Source organism: Pan paniscus, chromosome 21 (assembly GCF_029289425.2).
Source record: "Pan paniscus chromosome 21, NHGRI_mPanPan1-v2.0_pri, whole genome shotgun sequence".
Lineage (NCBI taxonomy): Eukaryota > Metazoa > Chordata > Mammalia > Primates > Hominidae > Pan > Pan paniscus.
The window spans coordinates 49,769,019-49,793,032 of record NC_073270.2 but is presented as its reverse complement, the minus strand read 5'-3'; the positions used below and the strand labels follow the sequence as shown (position 1 = coordinate 49,793,032).

The window sequence follows — 24,014 nt, the reverse complement described above, 5'->3', positions numbered from 1 at the left end:
GCAGTTGTTGGGTAGAATGTTCTATAAATATCTGTTAAGTCCATTTGTTGCAGGGTAAGTTTAAGTTCATTGTTTCTTTGTTGACTTTGTCTTGATGACCTGTCTAGTGCTGTCAGTGGAGTATTGAAGTTTCCCGCTATTGTTGTTTTACTGTCTATCTTTCTCATTTCTTAGGTCTAGTAGTAATTATTTTCTTAAATTTGGGAGCTCCAATGTTAGATGCATATAAATTTAGGATTGTGATATTTTCCTGTTGGACTAGTTTTATTATATAATGTCCCTCTTTGTCTTTTTAAACTGCCCTTGCTTTAAAGTTTGTTTGGTCTGATATAAGAATAGCTATTCCTGCTCACTTTTGGTATCCATTTGCATGGAGTATCTTTTTCCACCCCTTTACCTAAAGGTTATGTATGTCCTTATGTGTCAGGTGAGTCTCTTGAAGACAGCAGATACTCAGTTGGTCAATTATTCATTCTTCCATTCTGTATTTTTAAGTGGAGCATTTAGGCCATTTACATTCAGTGCTAGTATTGAGATGTGAGGTACTATTCTATTCGTTGTGCTATTTGTTGCCCAAATACCTTGTGGTTTTTAAAAAATTGTGTTATTATTTTAGAGGTCCTGTGAGATTTATGCTTTAAGGAGATTCCATTTTTGTATATTTCAAAAATTTGTTTCAAGATTGAGCTCCTTTTAGTAGTTCTTGCAGTGCTGGCTTGGCAGTGGCAAATTCTCTCAGCATTGCTTTGAAAAAAAGAACTGTAATGAAGCTTAGTTTTGCTGGATACAAAATTCTTGGCTAATCGTTTAAGGAGGCTAAAAATAGGACCCCAATCCCTTCTAGCTTGTAGGGTTTCTGCTAAGAAATCTGCTGTTAATCTGAAAGGTTTTCCTTTCCTTCTTTTTGTGACAAATTTCCCAGGTGTTCTTTGAACTTCTTGTATTTGGATGTCTAGATCTCTAGCAAGGCCAGGGAAGTTTTCCTTAACTATTCCCTCAAATATATTTTCCAAACTTTTAGATTTCTCTTCTTCCTCAGGAACACCAATGATTCTTAGATTTGGTCATTTAACATAATCCCAAACTTCTTGGAGGCTTTGTTCATTTGTTAAAATTTTTTGTCTTTGTTGAATTGGGTTAATTTGAAAGCCTTGTCTTTGAGCTCTGAAGTTCTTTCTTCTACTTGTTCAATTCAGTTGCTGAGACTTCCCAGTGTATTTTGCATTTCTCTGTGTCCTTCATTTCCAGAAGTTGTGATTGTTTTTATTTATGCTATTTCACTGGAGATTTTTCCATTCATATGCTGTATAATTCTTTTTATTTTAAGTTGGACTTTACCTTTCTCTGGTGCCTCCTTGATTAGCTTAACAATCAACCTTCTGAATTCTTTTTCTGGCAATTCAGAGATTTTGTCTGGTTTGGATCCATTGCTGTTAAGCTAGTGTTATCTTTTGGGGGTGTTAAATAACCTCGTTTTGTCATATTACCAGAATTATTTTTCTGGTTCCTTCTCATTTGGGTAAACTATGTCAGAGGGAAGATCTGGGACTCAAGGCTGCTATTCAGATTCTCCTGTCCCTTGGGGTTCTCCCCACCCTTCCCCTAGGGATGTGGTTTCCTGAGAGCCCTGCTGCAGTGATTGTTATTTCTCTTCTGGATCTAGCCACCCAGCAGAGCTGCCAGACTCTGGGCTAGTACTGGGGAGTGTCTGCAAAGAGTCCTGTGATGTGATCTGTCTTCAGGTCTCTCCTCCATGGATATCAACACCTGGTCCAGTGGAAGTAGCAGGGGAGTGAAGTGGACTCCATGAGGGTCCTTGGTTGTATTTTTAAGTGCACTGGTTTTGTGTTGGTTGGCCTCTAGCCAGGAGGTAGCACTTTCTAGAGCACATCAGCTGCAGTAGTATAGGGAGGATACAAGCTTGCCCTAGTGTCAGGTGGTGGGCGGGGCCATGGAGTTCCCAAGAGAGATTATGTCCTTTGTCTTAGGCTAACAGGGCAGGTAGAGAAAGACCATCAGGTAGGGGCAGGGTTAGGTGGGGCTTGCTGCAGATGCTGTGGGGGTTGTGGTTCCCAGAGGGATTATGGCTGACTCTGCTGCATCACACAGGTTGTCAGGGAAGTGAGGGAAAGCTGGCAGCCACAGGCTGGTCTCACTCCCACCATGCACCCCCAACAGCACCGAGTTTATTTCCAGGCAGCTAGTGAACAGGGCTGAGAACTTGCCCCAGGCTACAGGCCTCCCAGCTGAGAAAGCAAGCCAACTCACAATTCCTTGGCTGTCCCAGAGAGCCTGCAGCAGCAATCCACATCCTTCAAAGGGTCTGTGGATTCTTTTGGCTTTCCTAGTATGTTCCTATGGTAGTTCTTGGAGCAAAAGTTCACAATGTGAGTCTCCGTGCACTGCTCTGTCTGTCCGAGTGGGAGCTGCAAGTTAGTCCTGCCTCCTTCCTGCCATTTTTCTGCTCTAAAACTGCTCTTGGAACTCTGACTTGCTATGTGAATAAGCATGAGCTAGTCTGCTGGATGATGAAAGACACATGGCCCAGTTTGGCTCCACTGCTCCAGCTGACAGCCATCCAACTCCCAGAAGCGGAGATGCCTAATTTACTGTAGTTGACCACTGATGCAAATGGGTGAGCCCAGCCAAGAGCAGCAGCAGAACCATCCTGCTGAGCCCAGCACAGTTCATGGACCCTCAGAATCATAAGTTGAATAAATGATTATTGTTTTAATCCATTAAATTTTGGTATTGTTTATTACACATTCAAAATTAAATGATGCAGTTAGCTTCATTATGTTTTAGTGTCAAGGTTACATATATAAAGACTTGTGAAGGTTTTCTTATTTTTCTAAGTCTTGGAATTATTAGCTCTTTGATGATTTGAAAGAACTTTCCTATCCATCACCTAGGCTTGAAACTTTTGGGGGATAGGCAGGGTTTCTTTTATTTCCTATTATTTTCTCACTACCTCTCTTGGTTATTAGTGTATTAATAGTAAAATAGGAATATAAGTCACATTTCTAAATGTGATTTCAAAAACTGACACAAGCTAACATCCAGCCTTATGCTTAATAGTGAAACATGAGAGGTAATGCAAAGTAAGAAGACCACTATCCCTGCCATTGCTGAACATCTCTTTTTTAGAAGTCCTAGTCAACATAACTGGGAAAAGAAAACAAAATTAGAAATCTGAGAAGTGAGGAGACAAAATAAGGAGATATGGCTGGATGTAGTGGCTCATGCCTCTAATCCCAGCACTTTGGGAGGCCGAGGTGGGATGATCATTTGAGGCTAAGAATTTGTCAGCCTGAGCAACACAGCAAGACCCTGTCTCTAGAAAATACCAAAAAAATGAAAAAATTTTGTGGGGCATGGTGATGCATGGCACGCCTGTAGTCCAGCTACTTGGGAAGCTGAGCTGGGAAAATTGCTTGAGCCCAGGAGTTCAAGGCTGCAGTGAGCTATGATCATGCCACTGACCTCTAGCCTGGGTGACAGAGTGACACCCTGTCTCTTAAAAAACAAATAACAAAGGAGACAAAATTATCATTTGTAAAAGATATATATGTATAAATATGTGTATAATTAAAGACACTTTTTTTAAACCTAGAAGAAAGACTCAGGAATTAAAAATGATCAGAAATGATAAAATAGTAAGCTTGGCAGTTACAAATTAAATTCCTAACTTTTTATACTCAACAATTTGCTAGGAAAATGGGGAGAAACAAGCCATTTATAACGCATTAAGTAAAAGGAGAGATATGCCCATTATTGGATGGAAATAAATATATGCCAAGTTCTGGGTTAGAAATAAAATGTCAGACAGGTAAGCAGAAATGAAACCGACACAGGGGCTGGGACTCTCAACCACCTTTGCTTGCCTCTGGGCTGTGCTGAATAAGGTCAGAGAAAGCATCGGTGGAGGGAGTGCCTGGGGACATAGCACTTGAGACCACTGTCTCCCCAGACTGTATAAAACGGCAAGGAAATCCCCCCACCAAACAAAAACAACCTGAAGTCTTTTGAAAGGGAATTGGTTGCCAACGAAACACACAAGTGAAAATGACAGGCGTCCCTATAGCAAAAGCCACAGTGCCCTGCCAATATCCCCCAGTCCTTACCCCTGTCCTACAAACATGCTCTACTTCCAGCTGCCACCGGCTATATTCCTTTGCCTGAGGGTCCCTCTGGTGGCAGGAGCCTGGCATGTGTAGCAGGCCAGGGGTGCTGCGGAAGTAATGTCCCCTGGAGCAGCTCTGAAGGAATGCTGGTGTCCACCCCAGCACCCTTGCCCCTCGGACAGGATGACCCTGAGGCCTGGCACGTTCTAAGCAGGCTCCTGAGTTCCCAGCGGGATTGTGCTCCAGTTGCCCATGGTGGATTCTCCTGGGACAATGTGCCCTTTCCTGGCTGCCCTCCTTTCCCTGTCTCATTTCCCCACTCCCCTACCAGAGGTGGGGGCCATCTCCCAAATAAACTCTCTGCATTATAACATATTCCAAAATTACCTAAAATTTTAGAATAAGGTAAAGATGATGTTTCAAATAAGTCAGTAATTCATCTCTCTGCCCCAAGCCTGCTACTTTCCCCATATTTCCCATCCAGTGACTGGCATCTCCATTTACTCAGAATGGAAGCCAGATGCAAGGAGGCTCCCAGGACATGCTCTGTGTCCCCTACCCTAAACCATTCTGGAAAATGCTCCAGACCCTACCTTCCCCCACCTGGATCACTGTGCACCCTCCACATCCACTCTTACCTGCCTTATGCTGCCGTTCCAGTCTCTCCTCTGCATAAAACTCTTCACTGGTTTTCTCTCCTCTTAGAACAGGGCCTGACTACTTCCAAGGTCTGCAAAGCCCAGCGTGGTCTGGCCCCTGCCCTCCTTTCCAGCTCCGTCTCTGCTATGGGTACTCTTATTGTCTCCTCTCTGGCCATCCTGGTCTCCTTTCTGTCCCCTGTGCTTTTCCAGCCTCCTTCCTTACCAGGCCTCCCTGTCTGGAACACTTCCCCTCCTCCAAAGAGAACTCACACTTCAGGTCTCACCTGGTGACCTGACCCCCGGGACAATGTCCGTCCCTGCTCTTTCCACTCTCATGAACTATGTACCCTCCTGGTACACGGCACAATCACAATTGTAATTTTACATTTACTCATCTGCTTATTTGATTCATGTCTCTCATGCCAACAGCCCAATTGAGCCTCCTGCTTCTACAGATGTGAGTTCAAATCCTGACTCTACCTTGATTCACACTGGTGACCTCTACCAAACAGGAAAGCAATGGCTACTCCACAGGGTGTTGTAAGGATTCGGTGACATACTGGGGGGAAAGCCCAGCCCAGACGTGAGCTCAGAGAAGGAGTAGCCAGCACCCCTGTTTTAATAGACATGAAAACCGAGGCTCAGAGAGTTTAGGTGGTCAGGCTGAGGTCACACAGCTGGCAACTCCATTTGCCTACCAGCTAGTTCTGCTCTCTATTCTCCCTGGAGGCCTTTAGAGGAGGCCACAGGCACATGGTCAGTGGGATAGGAAGCTCTGGCCTGGACTCCAGACTTTTAGGGTTGGTGGGACAAGATGGATGGAGATGCTTGTTCTCATTTTATCAAGGGGGAAGCAGAGGTTCAGAATGGTTAAGTTGCGGGAAGCAGAGGTTCAGAGTGGTTAAGTTGCTAATAAATGCAGTTGGTTAGTAGAATTGGAAGGCAGCTAGCTTCCCAATTTACAGATGGGCAACCTGAGCCCAGGAAAGACCTCTGCAAGAGTCTCTAGTTCCAGAGCTGGGCCTGGTTTCAGACCTTCAAAGTGTGTCCTTGGTTCCAGGACCACAAAGCCTCAGGGGATGGCCCAGAAAGAGAGGGAGGCTCACCTGCTTCTGTTCCTCTCCCAGGCTGTCCCACATGGAGGCCACGATTTTGGACACGTCACCAAAAGTGGCACTGGGGTTCTGACCCTTGATGGCGGCCTGAGTGTCTCTGAAGAAGAGTGCGTAGGCCGACACAGGCTTCTGCGGCTCATTGGGGTCCTTCTTTTTCTTCTTCTTCGGGTTCTTGGCCTTTTTTCCTGGGTCGGCTGAAGGTCTCTTTTCTCCCGAGATCTGCCCGAGTGAGAAGAGTCAGAAAACCAAAGAAGCCCAAGGGCCTCCTGCCAAAGGCGATCAACACAGACTCGGGCCAAGCTGCACTTCTCCAGCCCTGCTCATGCACAGATAACCACTCGCGCGATGGAGGGGGCAATGGACAGACACACACACCCTGGGTGGGTGTTTAACTCATTAAAGAGAATCAGCATGATTGTAAAGTTGATTCAGAGAAATGCAGGAGGAGAAGACGGACTGTATAGTCACTGAAAGAATGGAAAGAATGCTGGAATTAGATTACTAAATTACACGTGAAACTGGTTAGTGCCCAATAGAGCGCTGAAACTATCACCTTTGGGACTTTTAATCTTTTCTACTGGACAGAAATTTGCATCTCTACCGGGCAAAGTTAATTTGCCTTATAATCAGACAAAAATCCCTTACATCTCTTATCACTTCCCCTCCCCCGCCCAAGGTAACATCTTCTTTTACAGAGTTGTGAAATCCCCTAATCAATAATGAATAACGAATCAAAGCAAAGGTCCAGTTTCCTAGAGAATCAGATAATTATTGAGTGAGCCTGTTAGCCAAGGTTTTGGTATGACATTGAAAGAATGTGCAGTTATTTGGGGGCCTATTTCCAAGTTTGGAGTGTGTGTGCATATGTGTATATACATGTATGTGTGTGTGTGTATATATATGTATATATATGTGTGTATATATAGTATATATATGTATATATATGTGTGTGTATATATGTATATATGTGTGTATATATAGTATATATGTATATATGTGTGTATATATAGTATATATATGTCTGTATATATATATGTGTGTGTGTGTGTGTGTGTGTGTGTGTATATATATATATATATATATATCTGCCCTCCCACTTGTGAGCACAATCCCCAAAAAGGATCCTGCATTACAAAAGGCTGGTCTCCACCGCCATGTTTCAGCTGTGCAGCTTTGAGCAGGTGGCTTAGTCCCTTGACCCTGTGAAGTGGGGAGGGCATGAGGCTAAAGCGACTGTTACTGCGTCAGCCCTGGAGCCAGTGGCTTCACTCTGGACAGACTGCAGGACCATGATCCTGTGAACACTTGACTTAGGGCTTCCAGGATGGGGTGGTGTTGGGATGCCCACCACAGACCTTAGTGGGTCTCTGTTGGGTCACTCAAGCCATGTAGGAACAGGGGACTTTGGTCAAAAGCCCTGGACCCTGTAGTGAAGACTCTGGCTCTAGGAGCCAAGAAGATGGAGGTGACATGTTGACCTGATGACAAAGCCATGGGCCAGTAGGCATGATCAGGCATCCATGTCTGAAGGACATGGTTCTGTTCCTGAGGCTTATCTCTGCAGCTACTCCCTTCTCCAAGCCCCAGTTGTGTTAGCACCGTGGTGTGACTCTAGCAAGATCAGGGATGAAGAGGCATGTTGTCATTGACAAAGTCCTGAACAGGCACAGCAGGGCAGGGGGTTGAGGGCACATACACTGGACTGCACCTGCAGCCTCCTGGGTTTGAATCCTGGTTCCCCCCACTTACTAGCTGTGTGACACCAGATGCATTACTTAACCTCTCTGTGCCTCAGTGTCCCCATCTGCCAAACAGAGATAATAACAGTCCCTGCCCTATAGGACTTTTATGAGGATTACATGGACGTATACTTGTTATGTGTTTAGAGCAGTGTCTGGCCCATAGAGAGTGTTTGTTAAATAAAAACCGTTCCTGCATGGACTATAATAGAGGTCGAGTCATCCTTAAGATGAAGCTGGGCCAGGATCCAGAAGTAAACCCCTCTTCCCCCCAAAGTCCAGGGTTACTGCGCTAGGCCTTGGGAGGCCACCACGTGGAAAGGACACTGGATCGACAGAGGCAGGAGGCACGGAGGGAGATAAGTCTTAATTCTGCCACTAGCTCGCTGGGAGGCCCTGGGCAAACACTTCTGTCTTTGGCATTTCTGGGCCTCTGTTTTCCTCCCTGGTAAGACAAGATGTTCTCTCACCGGGAGGTGGATTTGGAGTCAATGCAAAGAAGGGCCAGAGCCTGGACAGGTGGCGGGCTCTCATCCCTACCATGTTCTTGAGGAGGTCAAACCACTCTAGACTCCAGGAATGTTGGGGGAATGCATGTTCCCAGTGGGGGGGTCATTTTTGCACCCCACCCTCAAGGTCAGTGAATACTCTAGGCCCAGAGGTGCTGTCTTCTGGACCACACAGTTTTGTCAGAATATTTTCTCCTAAGAGGGCCAGATGGCCATAAATGTGACCCCGATGGCCTTGCTGAAGCCGTCCACACCTCTGAAATCGCCCACTGGCCTTCAGGAGTCAGGCTTTGCCAACTTTCACAGGATATTCTCACCCCATCCCCTCAACATTTGTTGGAATTTTCTCTGCTTTATGCACAAGGCTCTGGGAGTCCCGAGGGAACACAGCTTGTCAAGGATGCTCAGCACTTGGAGCAGCCAAAGCCCGATGCCACAAAGCCCCATAGGTGCCATCCCCCCTGACCAGGTGCTCCACCTGCCAATGTGCTTTTTCCTTGGCTTCCAGCGTGGCCTGGGTGTCTTAACAGAAAACCACTGAGCTCTGTGGCGGACATCCCAACCGCCACCAGGAACGCCTGCTCAGTGGGGATGGCACCTACGGGGACCTTGGGACATCAGGCTTTTCTAGTCTTTACTAGAGGGAGGTGATGCCCATTTCCCCACAGGACCCCTTCCCTGCTGACAGGAGGGCAGCTTCAGGCTCTGTTCCTGCACCGCACATACCTTGAAATGCACTTCCGACTCCTCTTCCTGAGTGGAGCTGGAGGGAGAGGGGGTCGCTGACTTGCTCCCCGGCGGTGATGGGGAGCTGTGGGCGATGCTGCTCCGGATGCCCATCTGTGAGATGAGCTGGGACTGGCTGAGGGCACTCATGTGGCTGGCCAGCATTGCCGGGCGACCCAGCAGGGGCCCGGGCCGGCCCGAGTCATAGGCAGCCACTTCCGAGTGGACCATCTCCTGGATCTGAGAGGGGAGGACAGGAGGGTTGAGTTAGGAAGGATCTGTCCGGCCACTCCATCACATCTGTGCTAGCGGACTTAGAGGAGGGAATGCAGAGGAGAAGTGATGGATGCGGCTCCTGCTCCGATCCCTGACAGGTGAATCTCAAGATGGAGCCTCATGCTACTTGGACCTCTGTATGATTAAGTGCACTCGTGGGAAACCGGCAGCTCCGTGGCTGTGTGCCATTCTACTGACATTCACCTCGGACAGACGCTTTGCATTTCAGCCCCTGCCAGAGAGCTCAGTCCGGTTATGTTGGATCATTTGATGAGACCGAGTCTTCCCTCCTGGAATGCAATATGTCTCTGCATGAACTTAGCAGTCAGCATGATAGCAACGCACACAGATGATGGACGCTAACTACATTTTGAATCCTGGTCCTGCCATTCTACCAGCTGGGTGACTTTGGCCAAGTTACCTAACCTCTTTGTGCCTCAGTTTCTTCATCTGTAAAATGTGGATATGAGCAAACCTACATTCTAGGGTTCTTAAAGATCAAATGTACCTGGCATACAGTAAGCCCTATATTGTATAAGCATGTGTTAAATACACTGAATAAATAAATTTCTTGATAAAGTTGAGTACTTTTCTTCCTACAGGTCAGCAATTTTGTTATTAACTCCATTCCCCATGATATTTTCTAACTGGTTACTTCTGGAAAGTTATTGGTTTTTACATATAAGCATTTTTCACACTAAACACACATTGAGGATAGGACTTGGGACCTAAATATATGTCCACACCCTGTTGAGTGAAGCATACCTATTTGCATACTCTTACGATTTTTATTTCCTCTGCATCTGTGGTTATTTATTTGCCCTTTCTAATTTCTAACAAACATCAAGTATCTGTTTTTCTCCCATTTTTTCTTCATTAGGAAAGCAAACAGGTTTTCAGTTTTATGTGGGTTGTTTCTTTTCTCCTCAAAAGAATCAAATCTCAAGTGTATCACTTCTGCTTCTCTGTTTTCTAATTCTTTAATATCTCATTTTGTCTTTAGCTATCCCTTCCTCCGCATTTTAAAGATTCATAATTGCTGCTTCCCCCTCAATTTTGAGTTGTATTTTATTTTTAATTGACAAATGACAAATTGTATATATTTATATGTACGATATGTTTTGATGCATGTATACACTGTGAAATAATGAACATATTCATCACCTCACCTAGCATTGCTTAGATGAGAACATTTAAAATCTACTTTCTTCTTTGATCCAAGAGTTGTTCAAGAAGAGTTCTGGAATACCATTTGACCCAGCAATCCCATTACTGGGTATATACCCAGAGGAATATAAATCATTCTATCATAAAGATACATGCACGTGTGTGTTCACTGCAGCACTATTCACAATAGCAAAGACACGGAATCAGCCCAGATACCCAACAAAGATAGACTGAAAGGAAATGTGGTACATATATACCATGAAGTACTATACAGTCATAAAAAGGAATGAAATCATGTCCTCTGCAGGGACATGGATGGAGCTGGAAGCCATTATCGTCAGCAAACTAATGCAGGAACAGAAAACCAAACATCTCATGTTTTCACTTATAAGTGGAAGCCGAACAATGTGAACACTTAGACACAGGGAGGGGAACTACACACTGGGGCGCGTTGAGGGGGCAAGGGGAGGGACAGCATCAAGAAAAATGCTAATGCATACTGGGTTTAGTACCTAGGTGATGAGTTGATAAGTACAGCAAACCACTGTGGCACACATTTACCTAGGTAACAAACCTGCACATCCTGCATATATACCCTGGAACTTAAATTTTAAAAGGCTAACAAAAAGAAGAGTTCTGGAAATTCCAAGTGGCTAATTTTCTTTTTCTTTTGGCTACAATTTCCAGTAACAAAAATTATCAAAGTATGGGGTCTGTACTATTTACAAGTTTGAGATTTTGTTAAGGTTTTGAGACCCAAATATGATTAAATTGTGTACATATTCCACAGTCCTTACAAAGAATAGGCTATGTTTGCAGATGAATACAGCAGTATATTTTTCCATTCTATCAGTGATTATTCTTTAGATTCCTTACCTTTTTGGCTCTTTAATCTTACACAGCCTTGTCCAGATTGCCTGCAATTTTTCTGTTTCCATAAAAAAATCTCCTTTTAATGCTTAAAGTGTTTGTTTTGGGAATTTGATGTCGGTTTTGTTTTGAGACAGAGTCGTGCTGCATCGCGCAGGCTGGAGTGCAGTGGCGCGATCTTGGCTCACTGCAACCTCTGCCTCCCAGGTAGCTGGGACAACAGGTGGCACCATCATGCCTGGCTAATTTTTGTATTTTTAGTAGAGAGAGATGGGGTTTCGCCATATTGGCCAGGCTTGTCTCAAACTCCTGACCTCAAGTGATCTGCCCACCTCGGCCCCCCAAAGTGCTGGGATTTTATAGGCATGAGCCACCACACCCGGCCCTGATATTGGTTTTTATTACAAAAAGAAGACAGACAATTGTATCTTCATTATGGATTAAACTCTTTATTAACTATCTTTTTTGTCTCTTTTTTTTTTTTGCCTTGAATTCAGTGGAGTCTGATATGAATAATGCTGTCCTTGCCTGTATGTTTGTTTGAATGTGTCTGGCATGTATTTTATTACAAATCTCTTATTATTATACAAATAATTTGTATTATTATACAAATCTCTTTTTATTTTTTAGGGTTACTTTTGTCAAATGTTTTTGTTGTGATCAGCTTTAGAAATTGAACTCTTCCCTTATGCCCTGGAACAGTATAGATAACATATAAATTACATTTTCCTTAGAGAATGAAAGAGCTTAAACAGAAAACCATCTGAGGCCCAGTGCTTTTTGTTTTCACAATATCCTTCATGGCTAATAGGTCTATCTCAGTTTCCATTTTCTCTCGAGTCAGTTTTGGTAAATTATATATATATATATATATAAATTCATTTTATCCAGATACTAACATGTACTAGCATATAACTGGATAATATATTTAAAAATATACTCTGTGGTTTTCATCAGTTCCCATTCAAAATTGTAATATTGTGAATACACGTTGCTTTTTAAAATTTTCCTTCTCAAAATTTATTTTATTTATTTTTTTGTGACGGAGTCTTGCTCTGTTGCCCACACTGGAGTGCAGTGATGCTATCTCGGCTCACCACAACCTCTGCCTCCATCTCCAGGGTTCAAGCAATTTTCCTGCCTCAGCCTCCTGAGTAGCTGGAATTACAGGTGCATGTCACCACACCCGGCTACTTTTTGTATTTTTAGGAGAGATGGGTTTTTGCCATGTTGGCCAAGCTGGTCTCAAACTCCTGACCTCAAGTGATCCACCCGTCTCAGCCTCCCAAAATGCTGAGATTACAGGCATGAGCCACCACACCCGGCCAAAAGTTTATATATTTCAACTGTCTAGCCAAAGAACCAGCTCTTATATTTTAAAAAAATTTGACAACTTTCATGATAATTCATTAAATTCTGCTTTCTTCTCTATTAATGTTGACTTGAGGTAGCATATGTTGTTTTTTACATAGGTTTTCAAATTAAGCTATTTTCACATTTTCTTTTTTAGTAACAGAAACATCTAGGGCAGGAGTTGAGATGAGCAATTTTACCATGCAGGGGGCATTTCTCTGAAGACATTTTTGGTTCTGACAACTGGAGGGTGGGAAGCTACTGGCATCTGCTGGGTAGTGGCCAGGGATGTCCCCACTAAACAAAGAATTATGCATCCCAAAATGTCAATAGTACTGAGGTTGAGAAACTCTGCACTGTAACTATGATTTTTCTCCCAGGGAGAATTTTAGCTACATCATATAAGTATTTTTAAAATATTCTACATTGATGATTTTATTTTCTCTCTTACCCTAAAGTTATTTGGAAGAGTGTTTTTATTTAATGTATCCTTTGTTATCAAGATCAGAGACCATGACTCCTAGAATTTTATCTTTTTGGAAAGTACTGAGGTTTTTGTTATAGCTTAGGATATGATCAATTTGTTTTTCCTTTTTAAAAACTTTTAGGTTCAGGGGTATATGTGAAGGTTTGTTATAGAGACAAATTGCATGTCACAGGGGTTTGGTATACAGACTATTTTGTCACCAAAGTATGATCAATTTTTGCAAAACTGTTCATGTATATTGGAAATAATACTGTATATTGTACAAATTTCTCCATATGTCTATTCAATAAACAGTTTTGACTACTTTAGGTGTAAAATCTCAAAAGAATTGGCTTATTTCACTTAGCTTAAGGTACTCAAGGTTCATCCATGTGGTAGCTGAATCAGAACTTTCTTCCCTTTTTAAGGCTGAGCAATACACCCTTGTATGTATAGACTACATTTTGCTTATCCATTCATCTGCTGGTAGGCAGTTGGTTGGGCATTATGAATAATGCTGCTAGGAACATGGGTGCACAAGTATCTCGTGGAGACTCTGCTTTCAATTCTCTTGAGTAGACACCCAGAATTCCAATTGCCGTATCATATAGTAATTCTGTTTTCTAATTTTTAAGAAACCACCATACTGTTTTCCACAAAGCCTGCCATTCCTATTGCGTTTCCAGCAGTTTCTCTCTAAAATTTAAACAGATTTTCTGCATACACACTAATGTGAAGTTATTTATCCTGTAAATGTCCCAGAATGTTATGTCTTTACTGTGGCTTCTCCTTGCTCATAAAAAATAAGCATCTTTGCCTTAATGTTTCTGTCTTACATCCTACTTTATTTGCTATCATTATCACTCTAATTTTTCACTGTTTTATTTTTGTCCTGCATAATTTTAAGTGTAAACAGTGTATAGGTAGATATTGGTTTCTAACCCAGTTCTTAATATATTGTGACATATGTATTTGATTATTAACCATACAAATATCTGAGAGACAGATTTAAAGTGAACTGTTTTATAGAAGGTTTTAAAATGTATTCTCCAAACATTCTCCTCCCCCCACCCCATAGCTTACGCACTCTCACCTTCTATAAGCCTTAAGCAAGAATCTGGCATTAGCTCCTCAAGGTCAAATCAGCCTTAGAACTCTGTATTAGGGCTTGTTTTCTTTTTCTTCCCAGTGGCCTGCTTTAGAATTCTTCCATCAGATATTCCTGACTTGGTGATTTAATATTTTTACCAACTCTTGATAATGGAGGATTTTTGAAGTTTTGCAAACCTGCTAAGTGTGAAATTCTCTCAAAGTCATTCTGATTTCCACCATTCTGATCACTAGTGAGGGTGACCACCTTTTCATAAGTTTACTGGACCATTTATGTTTCTGCATACACTGCTGTTAGGAGTGTAGACTAGTATGTAAAACACTTTAGAAAACAACCTGGCAACACTCAGTATATTGAAGATGCAGATATCCTATAACCTAGAATTCTACTCCAAGATGTTTACTATAAAGAACTTTCACACATGCACAAGAAGACATACACACAGTGTGGAAAACTGCGAAAGACTTCAAAATGGACAAATGAGTGAAATTCAATGAACTGCGGGGCATTGTCCAGCAGACCTCTGGGGTTACCTGCTTCTATAGGAGTACACGTCTTTGTCTAGGCTATTTTACAACTTTGTAAGCTCTAGAAAGGTGACATTAATGCAACTGATTTTTTTAATCATTAAAAATTTAAATTGTGATAAAATACACATAAAATTTCCCATCAACCATTTTTAAGTGTACAGTTCAGTGGCATTAAATATGTTCACACCATCATACAGCCATCACCAGCAGCCATCCGCAGAATTCTTTCCATTTTGCAAAACTGACACTCCGTCCCTAGTAAATAAGAACTCCCCATTCCTCTCTTCCCCCAGCCCTGGAAACCACTCTTCTACTTTCTGTCTCTAGAACTATGACTACTCCAGGTACCTCAAACAAGTGGAATTACACAGTATTCTTTCGTGACTGACTTATTTCACTTAGCTTAAGGTACTCAAGGTTCATCCATGTGGTAGCTGAATCAGAACTTTCTTCCCTTTTTAAGGCTGAGCAATACACCCTTGTATGTATAGACTACATTTTGCTTATCCATTCATCTGCTGGTAGGCAGTTGGTTGGGCATTATGAATAATGCTGCTAGGAATGTGGGTGCACAAGTATCTCGTGGAGACTCTGCTTTCAATTCTCTTGAGTAGACACCCAGAATTCCAATTGCCGTATCATATAGTAATTCTGTTTTTTAATTTTTAAGAAACCACCATACTGTTTTCCACAGTGGCTATATCACTTCAATTCCCACCAGCAGCACACAAGGGTTCCGGTTGCGGTTTCTACACATCCACGCCACTCGTTTCTCTCTCTCCCTCTTTTCAATAGAAGCCATCCTAATAGCTGTGAGGTAGAGTGAAACCCATTCTTGTCCATAAAAATGCAAAGAAATTTTGTCCGGTAGGGATATAATTGATCCCACCCTGTAAAAAGGATGATTCCAAACATTATGTTTGGTTGCTCTATAGCCATTAAGCAGTTTTGCATTTCTTTTTTTTTTTTATGCTTTAAGTTCTAGGGTACATGTGCACAACATGCAGGTTTGTTACATATGTATACATGTGCCTTGTTGGTGTGCCGCACCCATTAACTCATTTACATTAGGTATATCTCCTAATGCTATCCCTCCCCACAAACCCCCCCCCCCACAATAGGCCCCAGTGTGTGATGTTCGCCTTCCTGTGTCCAAGTGTTCTCATTGTTCAATTCCCACCTATGAGTGAGAACATGTGGTGTTTGGTTTTTTGTTCTTGCGATAGTTTGCCGAGAATGATGGTTTCCAGCTTCATCCATGTCCCTACAAAGGACATGAACTCATCCTTTTTTATGGCTGCATAGTATTCCATGGTGTATATGTGCCACATTTTCTTAATCCAGTCTATCACTGATGGACATTTGGGTTGGTTCCAAGTCTTTGCTATTGTGAATAGTGCCGCAGTAAACATACACGTGCATGTGTCTTTATAGCAGCATGATTTATAATCCTTTGGGTATATACCCAGTAATGGGATGCCTGGGTCCATTTCTTAGAAAATTTATTTCACCATTCCTGTTTGCCTATATATGTGTCTATTCTTCAGATTCACCTTTGAACCTGTTGTCATATCTTACTGGATTCCTCATTAATCACGACTTAAATAAATTTTTGGCATGCTTTCATCTTATATTTGTATGAGAGTTATGATGTTACCTTTAGAAAGTTATGCATTACAACAAAGATGATCATTATGGCATTTAATTCCAAAAAAACTGGAAATAATATAAACATTCACTAACTGGGAGATGGCGAAAATCTCTGGTGTATTCACATAATGGAATTCTGTAGAGGGTTAACCTGACCAACGTGGACCTACAGCTGCCAATGCAGATGAACTCAAAGACAATAACCAGTGAAGAGAGTTTCAGAAGGACACATATAGTATAATGCCTTTATGAACACGTTTAAAATATAAAACATCACTGTCAGGTGTTCAAGGATATATGAAAATGTAGTAAAAGCATAAAAACACTCACTGCAGAATAGTGGTTATTTCTTTCTGAGAACAGAGAGGTACAAAGGGACCTTAACTTGTACCTGCAATATTTATTTCTTCAAAAGCAGATCCAAAGCAGCAGCAACAACAATATTGGCTCTTCCAAGCAGAGTGTTAAACTTAAATGTGATGAGCTCTGGGAAGTCTGGAATGAGGGGAAATGGCTGGTACCTACATAACTTAATTGGCCATATTAGGCACCCTGAAATGTCTGAAACAGGGTCAGCCTCATCCCCTCATCCCCAACCTGGGCTCCAGACTCCCACATCCAATTCCCTGAGTGACATCTTCCCTCGGATGCCCCGCAAGCATATAAAACTTCACATGCTGCAAATGGAGCTCTTCCTTCTCCTGAAAACTGTTCCTCCTCCAGTTTTACCAAAATAGTAAAATGGCACTGCTGTTCTTGCTGTCACCCAAGCCACAAACCTGAACAGAAACCCTGACTTCTCCCTTTCCCTTACAACCCCAGGCACTAGCCAGGACACGCCATTATTGGTTCCACCTCCATAATGAATCCTACGTCTTTCACACTCCTCACATCCCAAGCAATTAATATCTCTCTATATAAATAAGTCAGGCCAGGCTACTATCCTCCTTAAAATTCTTCATTGGCTTGTTGATCCTTTTAGAATAAAATCCGATCCCCCAAATAATAATGACAACAATAATAATGGCTTTTTTGAATCTCAAAGTTTCTTTGAAATAAAAACATTGCACTATGATGTTTTTAATGTGGGTAACAGATTTAATTTTGCTGATATTTGCTAGGTCCTTTGGAACATTTTCCACTTTCTTCAGATAAGTGATATTTTCTACAATTATTTGATTATTGCCTTTTTGCTAAGCTTCCTATTAAACACATTGAATCATCACGATCTTTTATCTTTTCAGTCATAATTTTGAGCCCTTTAACTTCTCCCTTGGAGTTTTGGGAGAAAACCTGGAGCTGATCATCTTCACTTATTTGGTTACAACCAGTGTTGCTCGCTGCTTTCAACAAACTTTTACATCCAGTGGTCACATATTGATATGGTTTCGCACTCAAATCTCATCTTGAATTGTGGCTTCCGTAATTCCCACATGTTGTGGGAGGGACCCAACGGGAGGTAATCGAATTACGGGAGTGGGTCTTTCCTGTGCTGTTCTTGTGATAGTGAATAAGTCTCATGAGATCTGATGGTTTTATAAACAGGAGTTCCCCTGCACAAGCCCTCTTGTCTGCCGCCACGTAAGACGTGCCTTTGCTTCTCTTTTGCCTTCTGCCATGATTATGAGGCCTCCCCAGCCCTGTGGAACTGTGAGTCCATTAAATCTCTTTCCTTTATAAATTAACCAGTCTTGGGTATGTCTTTATTAGCAGCATGAGAACAGACTAATACACATGTTTTACCTGAAAGCAATCTTTCCTGATTGCAAATTCTTCTCATCACATGGATACACCGTATAATTGAAGTTTATTATGAATGTTTTTGCCTATTTTTTGGAGTAAGATTCTCAGAATGTGTGCTCTTTAGAACTACGGATTTTGTACAATTGTCCAGTGACTTTTCTTTATATCCTGATTCCTAGATTCGAGCCTGCACACTGCAAAAGCAAATACTTGTTGGACCTATTTAATAAAATTAAAGCCACAACAGCAGAACTGGATGCGATTCAGGAAGGATGTCAAGTCTCTGTGGAGAAGCTTCATTCTTGCTATAGTTACAAATACATTCTCAATATATGGTCGGACCTTTCATGAGTCCATGCTTTGTGATGGACACAATGGCAAGCTTTGGGGATGAGAGTGCCCACTTCCCCAACCGCACTTCAGGGTCTCACAGTCAGACAGTTCCCTTCATAAAGACAGTACATGACTGGCTATTCTTAGATAAAAACCAGCAAAAACATGGGGACAGCCACTAAGCATCCCAGGTTTTCTAGGGCATTTAAAAAACTTTGTCCTAACTTCCCCACGGTGAAAGATATGCCTCTCATTTGAGGCCTGCTAGTTGAGGACGCCCACTGTAGTGGACACTGTCGGTGCCGGACCCCGCCCCCTTTACCATGCTTCTGTACCCATTCCCCTGTGTGCTGGGAGCATCTACACCTGCCCCCATCTCCAGAAAAGTGGCCAAATGGGAACTGCTTCTCCCAGGAGGCTATGACATCTTAACGCCAACAGCCCACCTTGCAGCAGACCTCACCACTGCTTGACTGGCACAGGGGTGCTAAAGGCCACCCTGCTGGCTGTGCAGTGAAGCTGCGCTCCAGGGCTCCCCGTGCAATCAGCCTGAAGCGAGTCTCCAGCCGAGGCTACATCCGTGCTCAGCCCCTTCCCTTGCAATCCCTGATTCCTGCAGCCCCTCCCTCAGTAAACAACCTTCACAAGAACCCCATCTCAGGCTCTGCTTCTAGACAGCCCCCACCTCCATCAGTTCAGCTCCTGTCTCCCCTCTCTGTCGGCTGCATCTCATCAATATCACTCCTCTCCCATCTTAAAATTAAAATCTCTCTTAGCTCCAGGTCTCTTAAAAACTTCTGCCCCAACTTTCCTTCTTCTCCATGCAGCCAACTGTGCAAATAATCGTCTCTCCTCACTGTCCTTGGGCCACTCATCCCACCAGCGACTCACCTGGCATCTGTCCTCATTACTACCCATACCGTTGTAATCAGTGTCCTCACCACCATCCTCATCAGGAGGAAGAGAAAGAGGAAGAGGAGGAGAGATTTTTATTGAGCACTTAATATGTGCCAGACACTGTGCTGACCATGTCCACATATGACTCATTTAATCACAACTATACAGGAGGCGGAATATAATCATCCCCAGCAGAAAAAGCCAAGTCTCAGGCCAAGAGACTTGCCCATAATCACACAGCTACTAAAGGTGGAGTTGAGCTTCTCCAAAGTATCACCCTCCTCCCTAAGTTATGATGCCTTCCTCAAGACACTTCTCCATCCTCAACTCCTGGGCCTGCTGCCTCCCCTCCCAGCTCCCTTTCCTTTCTCCAGGGCCCGGTGCTTGACTGTCCAACCACCTCTCCAGCCAGTCCTTCCTGCTCTTCTTCAGCCCACCCACTAAACGCTGGTGTTCCTAAGGTTCTGACATTTCCTCCCATCTTACTTTCCCTCCAAGTAAGTCTGTGGCTCCTCCATAGACACCTACAGATAGCGGCATCCCCGTGATGATTCTAAAATTCCCAAGTTTCACCTAAAAACGTGTTCTGCTTAAAGCCAATTTCAGCCTTTAGAAGAAGAAAGTTGAGCTCACAAGAGAGGGACACAGAAGTGGTGAGACCCTGTCCATCCCTCCATGCATTCTAGAACACTCTACCAGCTCACGAGACCCCTACTCCAATCAGAACCCACACCCCGCTGCCCCAACACTTTTAGCAGCTAAGGCCTTTTGTCCTGATCAGCTGCAGCAGATGCAGCGGAGACCCTGCCCCCCGGCCCTCGGCGGTCCCTACAGAGGGTTATTGTGCATGCGGACAGCTTCCCTCGGCACCCTGCCTGAGGGTGTTCTGTGCCCCAAACAGCCTGGAAGTGCTGACCAACTGGGGCCCCAGGAATGACCCTCAGCCAGTGAGGAACAGGAGTTTGTAGATGAAACCTCGACTTCCTCTCCCCTCAGTGGGACGATTCTGATTTGTGTCCTGGAAGACTTCACATCCTTCCCGGATCACATCCACAAGTCTCTCAGAGGGTCCACAGCAGGACCCCGTTCCTGTTGCTCACAGAGGTAACAACCCATGACTTTGTTTCCTTTCAATCTCACTTGCCTTTTTCCCTCCAAGGGCTTCCTGGGTTCACCCCTGAGACAAACTACTTGCACCCAAACCTTTGTGTCAGGGTCTGTTTTCAGGGCTATCTCAAGCTATGCACCTCTAGTCCCAGCCTCCAGCATGGCCTCCTGAGTCCAGGCACCATGCTGGCCCCTGCAGTGACCCTTCTGGAGCCTGAAATGTCGCCTCCCTGCTCTCCATCTCTCAGCAGCTCCTGGGGGCCCACTTAGCGATGGCCTAGCCATGTAAAATGCCCCATGAGGATCTGTACAATCTCTCTCCTCCTGACCTCTCCAGCCCCTTCCCAGAGCTCCCTGGGGACATGTGGGCTTCTCTCTAGACTGGATACCTGCCCTCTGTGTCATCCTCCTTTATGGCTTACCTGAAATGTCACCTCCTCAGAGAAGCCTTCCCTCTCCTGCTCCATCCTCTGGCCTCACCCTCTTTCCAAGCCTCTCGCAGAGCTCTCCACGTTGCCTCCCGGCATCTGCTCAAGTGCGGAGACACCTGCCTCCCAGCACCAGGCAGAGGGCTGGGCAGGCAGCCGGCACTCATGAGATGTCTGGGAACCAAGTGAAGCCAGCCTCCTGCTTCCCTCTTGGAAACATATGGCCACGCTCCCGAGCCACATCTGCACCCGCCCCAGGAAGGAGGAGACACGGAGGCAGCAGGAACGAGGCGGCTGTGAATGTAATTAGGATCGCAGAGCTTAATAGCTTCGCAGGGCTGCAGGAACACAAGGGCGTTTTTCACAAATTCCCCATTTGCAGTCTCTATGGAGAGCAGCCCCGTGTGCTTAGTGTAACCCCACACAGTGAGGAGAGAACAAGAAAAATCACACCTTCCTCCTTCCCGCCTTCTGCCGATTCACAGAGCTGGCAGCCACCCTGCGTCCTCCGAAGCCTGAATGAGCTGTCATTCAACACAGCCTCACACTCAGCCTAGGAAGGCGGAATTTTTTTTTTTCTTTTTTTCCACAATTAAATTTTTTTATTTTCTTCAGCCTGGAAAGGTGGAATTTTTTTCCCCCACAATTAAATTTTTTTCTTTTCTTTTTATTGACAAGTCATAGTTGTATACATGCATAGGGTCCAATCTGATGTGCTGACAGATGTATACGATGTAGAATCAATCTTCTGATGGCAACAAAGGCTGTGTTCAATTGTGCTCTTATTTAAGTCCCTGCTTCAGTTTGAGAGGGTTCAGAAACGTCTCCTTAATTCCTGGACTCTGTTGCCCAGGCTGGAGTGCAGTGGTGCAATGACAGCTCACTGCAGCCTCCACCTCCCAGGCTTAGGCAATCCTCCCACCTCAGCCTCCCAAGTAGCTGGGACCACAGGTGGAGCCACGGAACCCGGCTAATTTTTTATATTTTTTGTAGATACAGGGTCTCTCTATGTTGCCCAGGCTGTTCTTGAACTCCTGGGCTCAAGCGATCCACCCTCCTCAGCTCCCCAAAGTGCTGGGATTATAGGTGTGAGCCACGGCACCCAGCACTTCTCATTAATTTCTGAGCACAATCAGAAATTAAAGCATAGCAAGAGTGACCTTTATTCCAGTTTTCAATAGGTTCCTCATCTCCATTTGAGACCACTGAACTTCATTGTCCATATCATTATCGGCATTTTGGTCAAAACCATTCAACAAGTCTCTAGGAACTTCCAAACTTGCCCACATCTTCCTGCCTTCTTCTGACGCCTCCCAACGGTTCCAACCTCTGCCTGTTACCCAGTTCCAAAGTTGATTCCACATTTTCAGGTATCTTTGTAGCATCGCCCCGTTACTGGTACCGATTTTCTGTATCAGTTCATTCTCATACTGCTATAAAGAACTACCTGACACTGAGTAATTTAAAAGACTAGCACTTTCCAATAGATCCCAACGTCCTTGTTTTATAGAAAATGATAGCAATAATAATAATGATAATAATATCTAGTATTACAGTGAGTGAGGGCTCACTACACCCCAGGAACCATGCTAGAAGAGTCACCAACAAATCTTTGATGGAAGCACTCTTATCACCCCCATTTGACAATAAAGACACTGAAACCCAGAGAGGTTAAGTGATTTGCCTAAGATCACACAGCCAGAAAGTGGGAAAGCCAGAATTCTGCCTGTCTTCTGAGTCTGAGATGTTTTCCACTGTATCCATACAGATCTTAACAGCTTCAACATGGGGTAAAAATGACCCTGCCCTCATGGGGCAGCTGTGAGGATCAAACAAAAAGCTAACTTTGTACAGAGTCAGACACCTAGTGTGTTCAAGACAAAAGTTTTCCTTTCTTCATCCCCTCATTAACTTGCTTAAGGTATGAGCTTGAACTGGACCTCAACTGGGCTAAGAAGAGGTGAGAAATGACTGGGCGCCATGGCTCATGCCTGTAATCCCAACACTTTGGGAGGCCAAGGTGGGTGGATCACCTGAGGTCAGGAGTTCAAGACCAGCCTGACCAACATGGTAAAACCCTGTCTCTACTAAAAATACAAAAATTAGCTGGGCATGGTGGTGGGCTCCTGTAATCCCAGCTACTCAGAGGCTGAGGCAGGAGAATCGCTTGAACCCGGGAGGAAGAGGTTGCAATGAGCTGCAATCGCACCATTGCACTCCAGCCTGGGCGACACAGCGAGAATCCATCTCAAAAAAAAAAAGAAGAGGTGAGAAACAATAGAAGGTTCTGAAATCTGAGAGGAGAGGGATGCCAGGAGGGAGGCTCCAAGGACACTAAAAATGACAGCACCCAGCCTGGCACAGGAGGGCACTTCACAAATATTCGCTATATTTGTCAGATCCAGGGGTTGGCAAACTCTGTAAAGGGTCAGACAGTAAATATTTTAGGCTTTGTGGGCCAGATGGTCTCTAATCACTACTCAACTCAATTCTGCTGCAGGAGCAGGAAAGCAGCCATAGATGAGAATGCAAATGAAGGGCTGTGGCTGTGTTCCAATAAAACCTTATTTACAAAAATGGGCAGAGGGCCTTTGGCCCAGGGCCACAGACTGGCAATCCTTCTGGTAGTGGAGTGTGGTAAGTAGAAGCAATGGTAGAAATGCTATCCTTTATGTGGCAGGTAGCATTTGCCAGACACTGACCTGTTGACCAGTTTCTTCTTACTCAGACATGCGAGAAAGGGATGCTTATCATCGACATTTTACAGATGAGGAAACTGAGGCTCAGAATGAGAAGTCACGTGCCCAAGGTCATTTGGCTGTAGGCGGCACAGCTGGATTCACATGAATGTCTGTGTGGCTCCCAGGCCTGTGTCCACAGCCCTACCCCATTGCTGCACCCACTTGCCCAGCACAGCCTCAGTGAACACCTACTCAGTGTGCTCTCACTTGGCCAAGCCCTGTGCTGGCCACAAGCTGAGCTCTTGCTCTAACCTTGCGTTGTAGCCTCTCTCTAAAATCAGTGCAGCTGTGACCTGTGCACGCCCCGATGGCCCCCTCAGGACCACAGGACTCAGTTCTCCAGCTGCCGGGCATATGGGCTTCTGACAGCTCGCAGCTGCAACCCTCTCCAGGAATTGCCTGTGGCTGATGGAGCTGCTTCCCCCATGGTTACAAGCCCTTCCAAGGGGTGGTCTACATTCACTGATGTGGGGGTTCAAAGGCCCAGC

At 44.2% G+C, this 24,014-nt stretch overlaps 1 protein-coding gene across 8 annotated transcripts in view; it reads right to left on the bottom strand.

The window, feature by feature from the left end:
* Positions 1–24,014, bottom strand: part of TOX2 (TOX high mobility group box family member 2) — a 157,234-nt gene that overhangs the window by 9,335 nt on the left and 123,885 nt on the right. For all 8 annotated transcript variants that reach the window (XM_003825915.5, XM_003825916.5, XM_034947027.4 and 5 more), the window contains exons 4-5: positions 8,855–9,094; positions 5,872–6,099 (exon numbers count right to left, since the gene is read on the bottom strand). In XM_003825915.5, the coding sequence (XP_003825963.2) occupies positions 5,872–6,099; positions 8,855–9,094 (468 nt within the window). The remainder of the gene's footprint in view (positions 1–5,871; positions 6,100–8,854; positions 9,095–24,014) is intronic.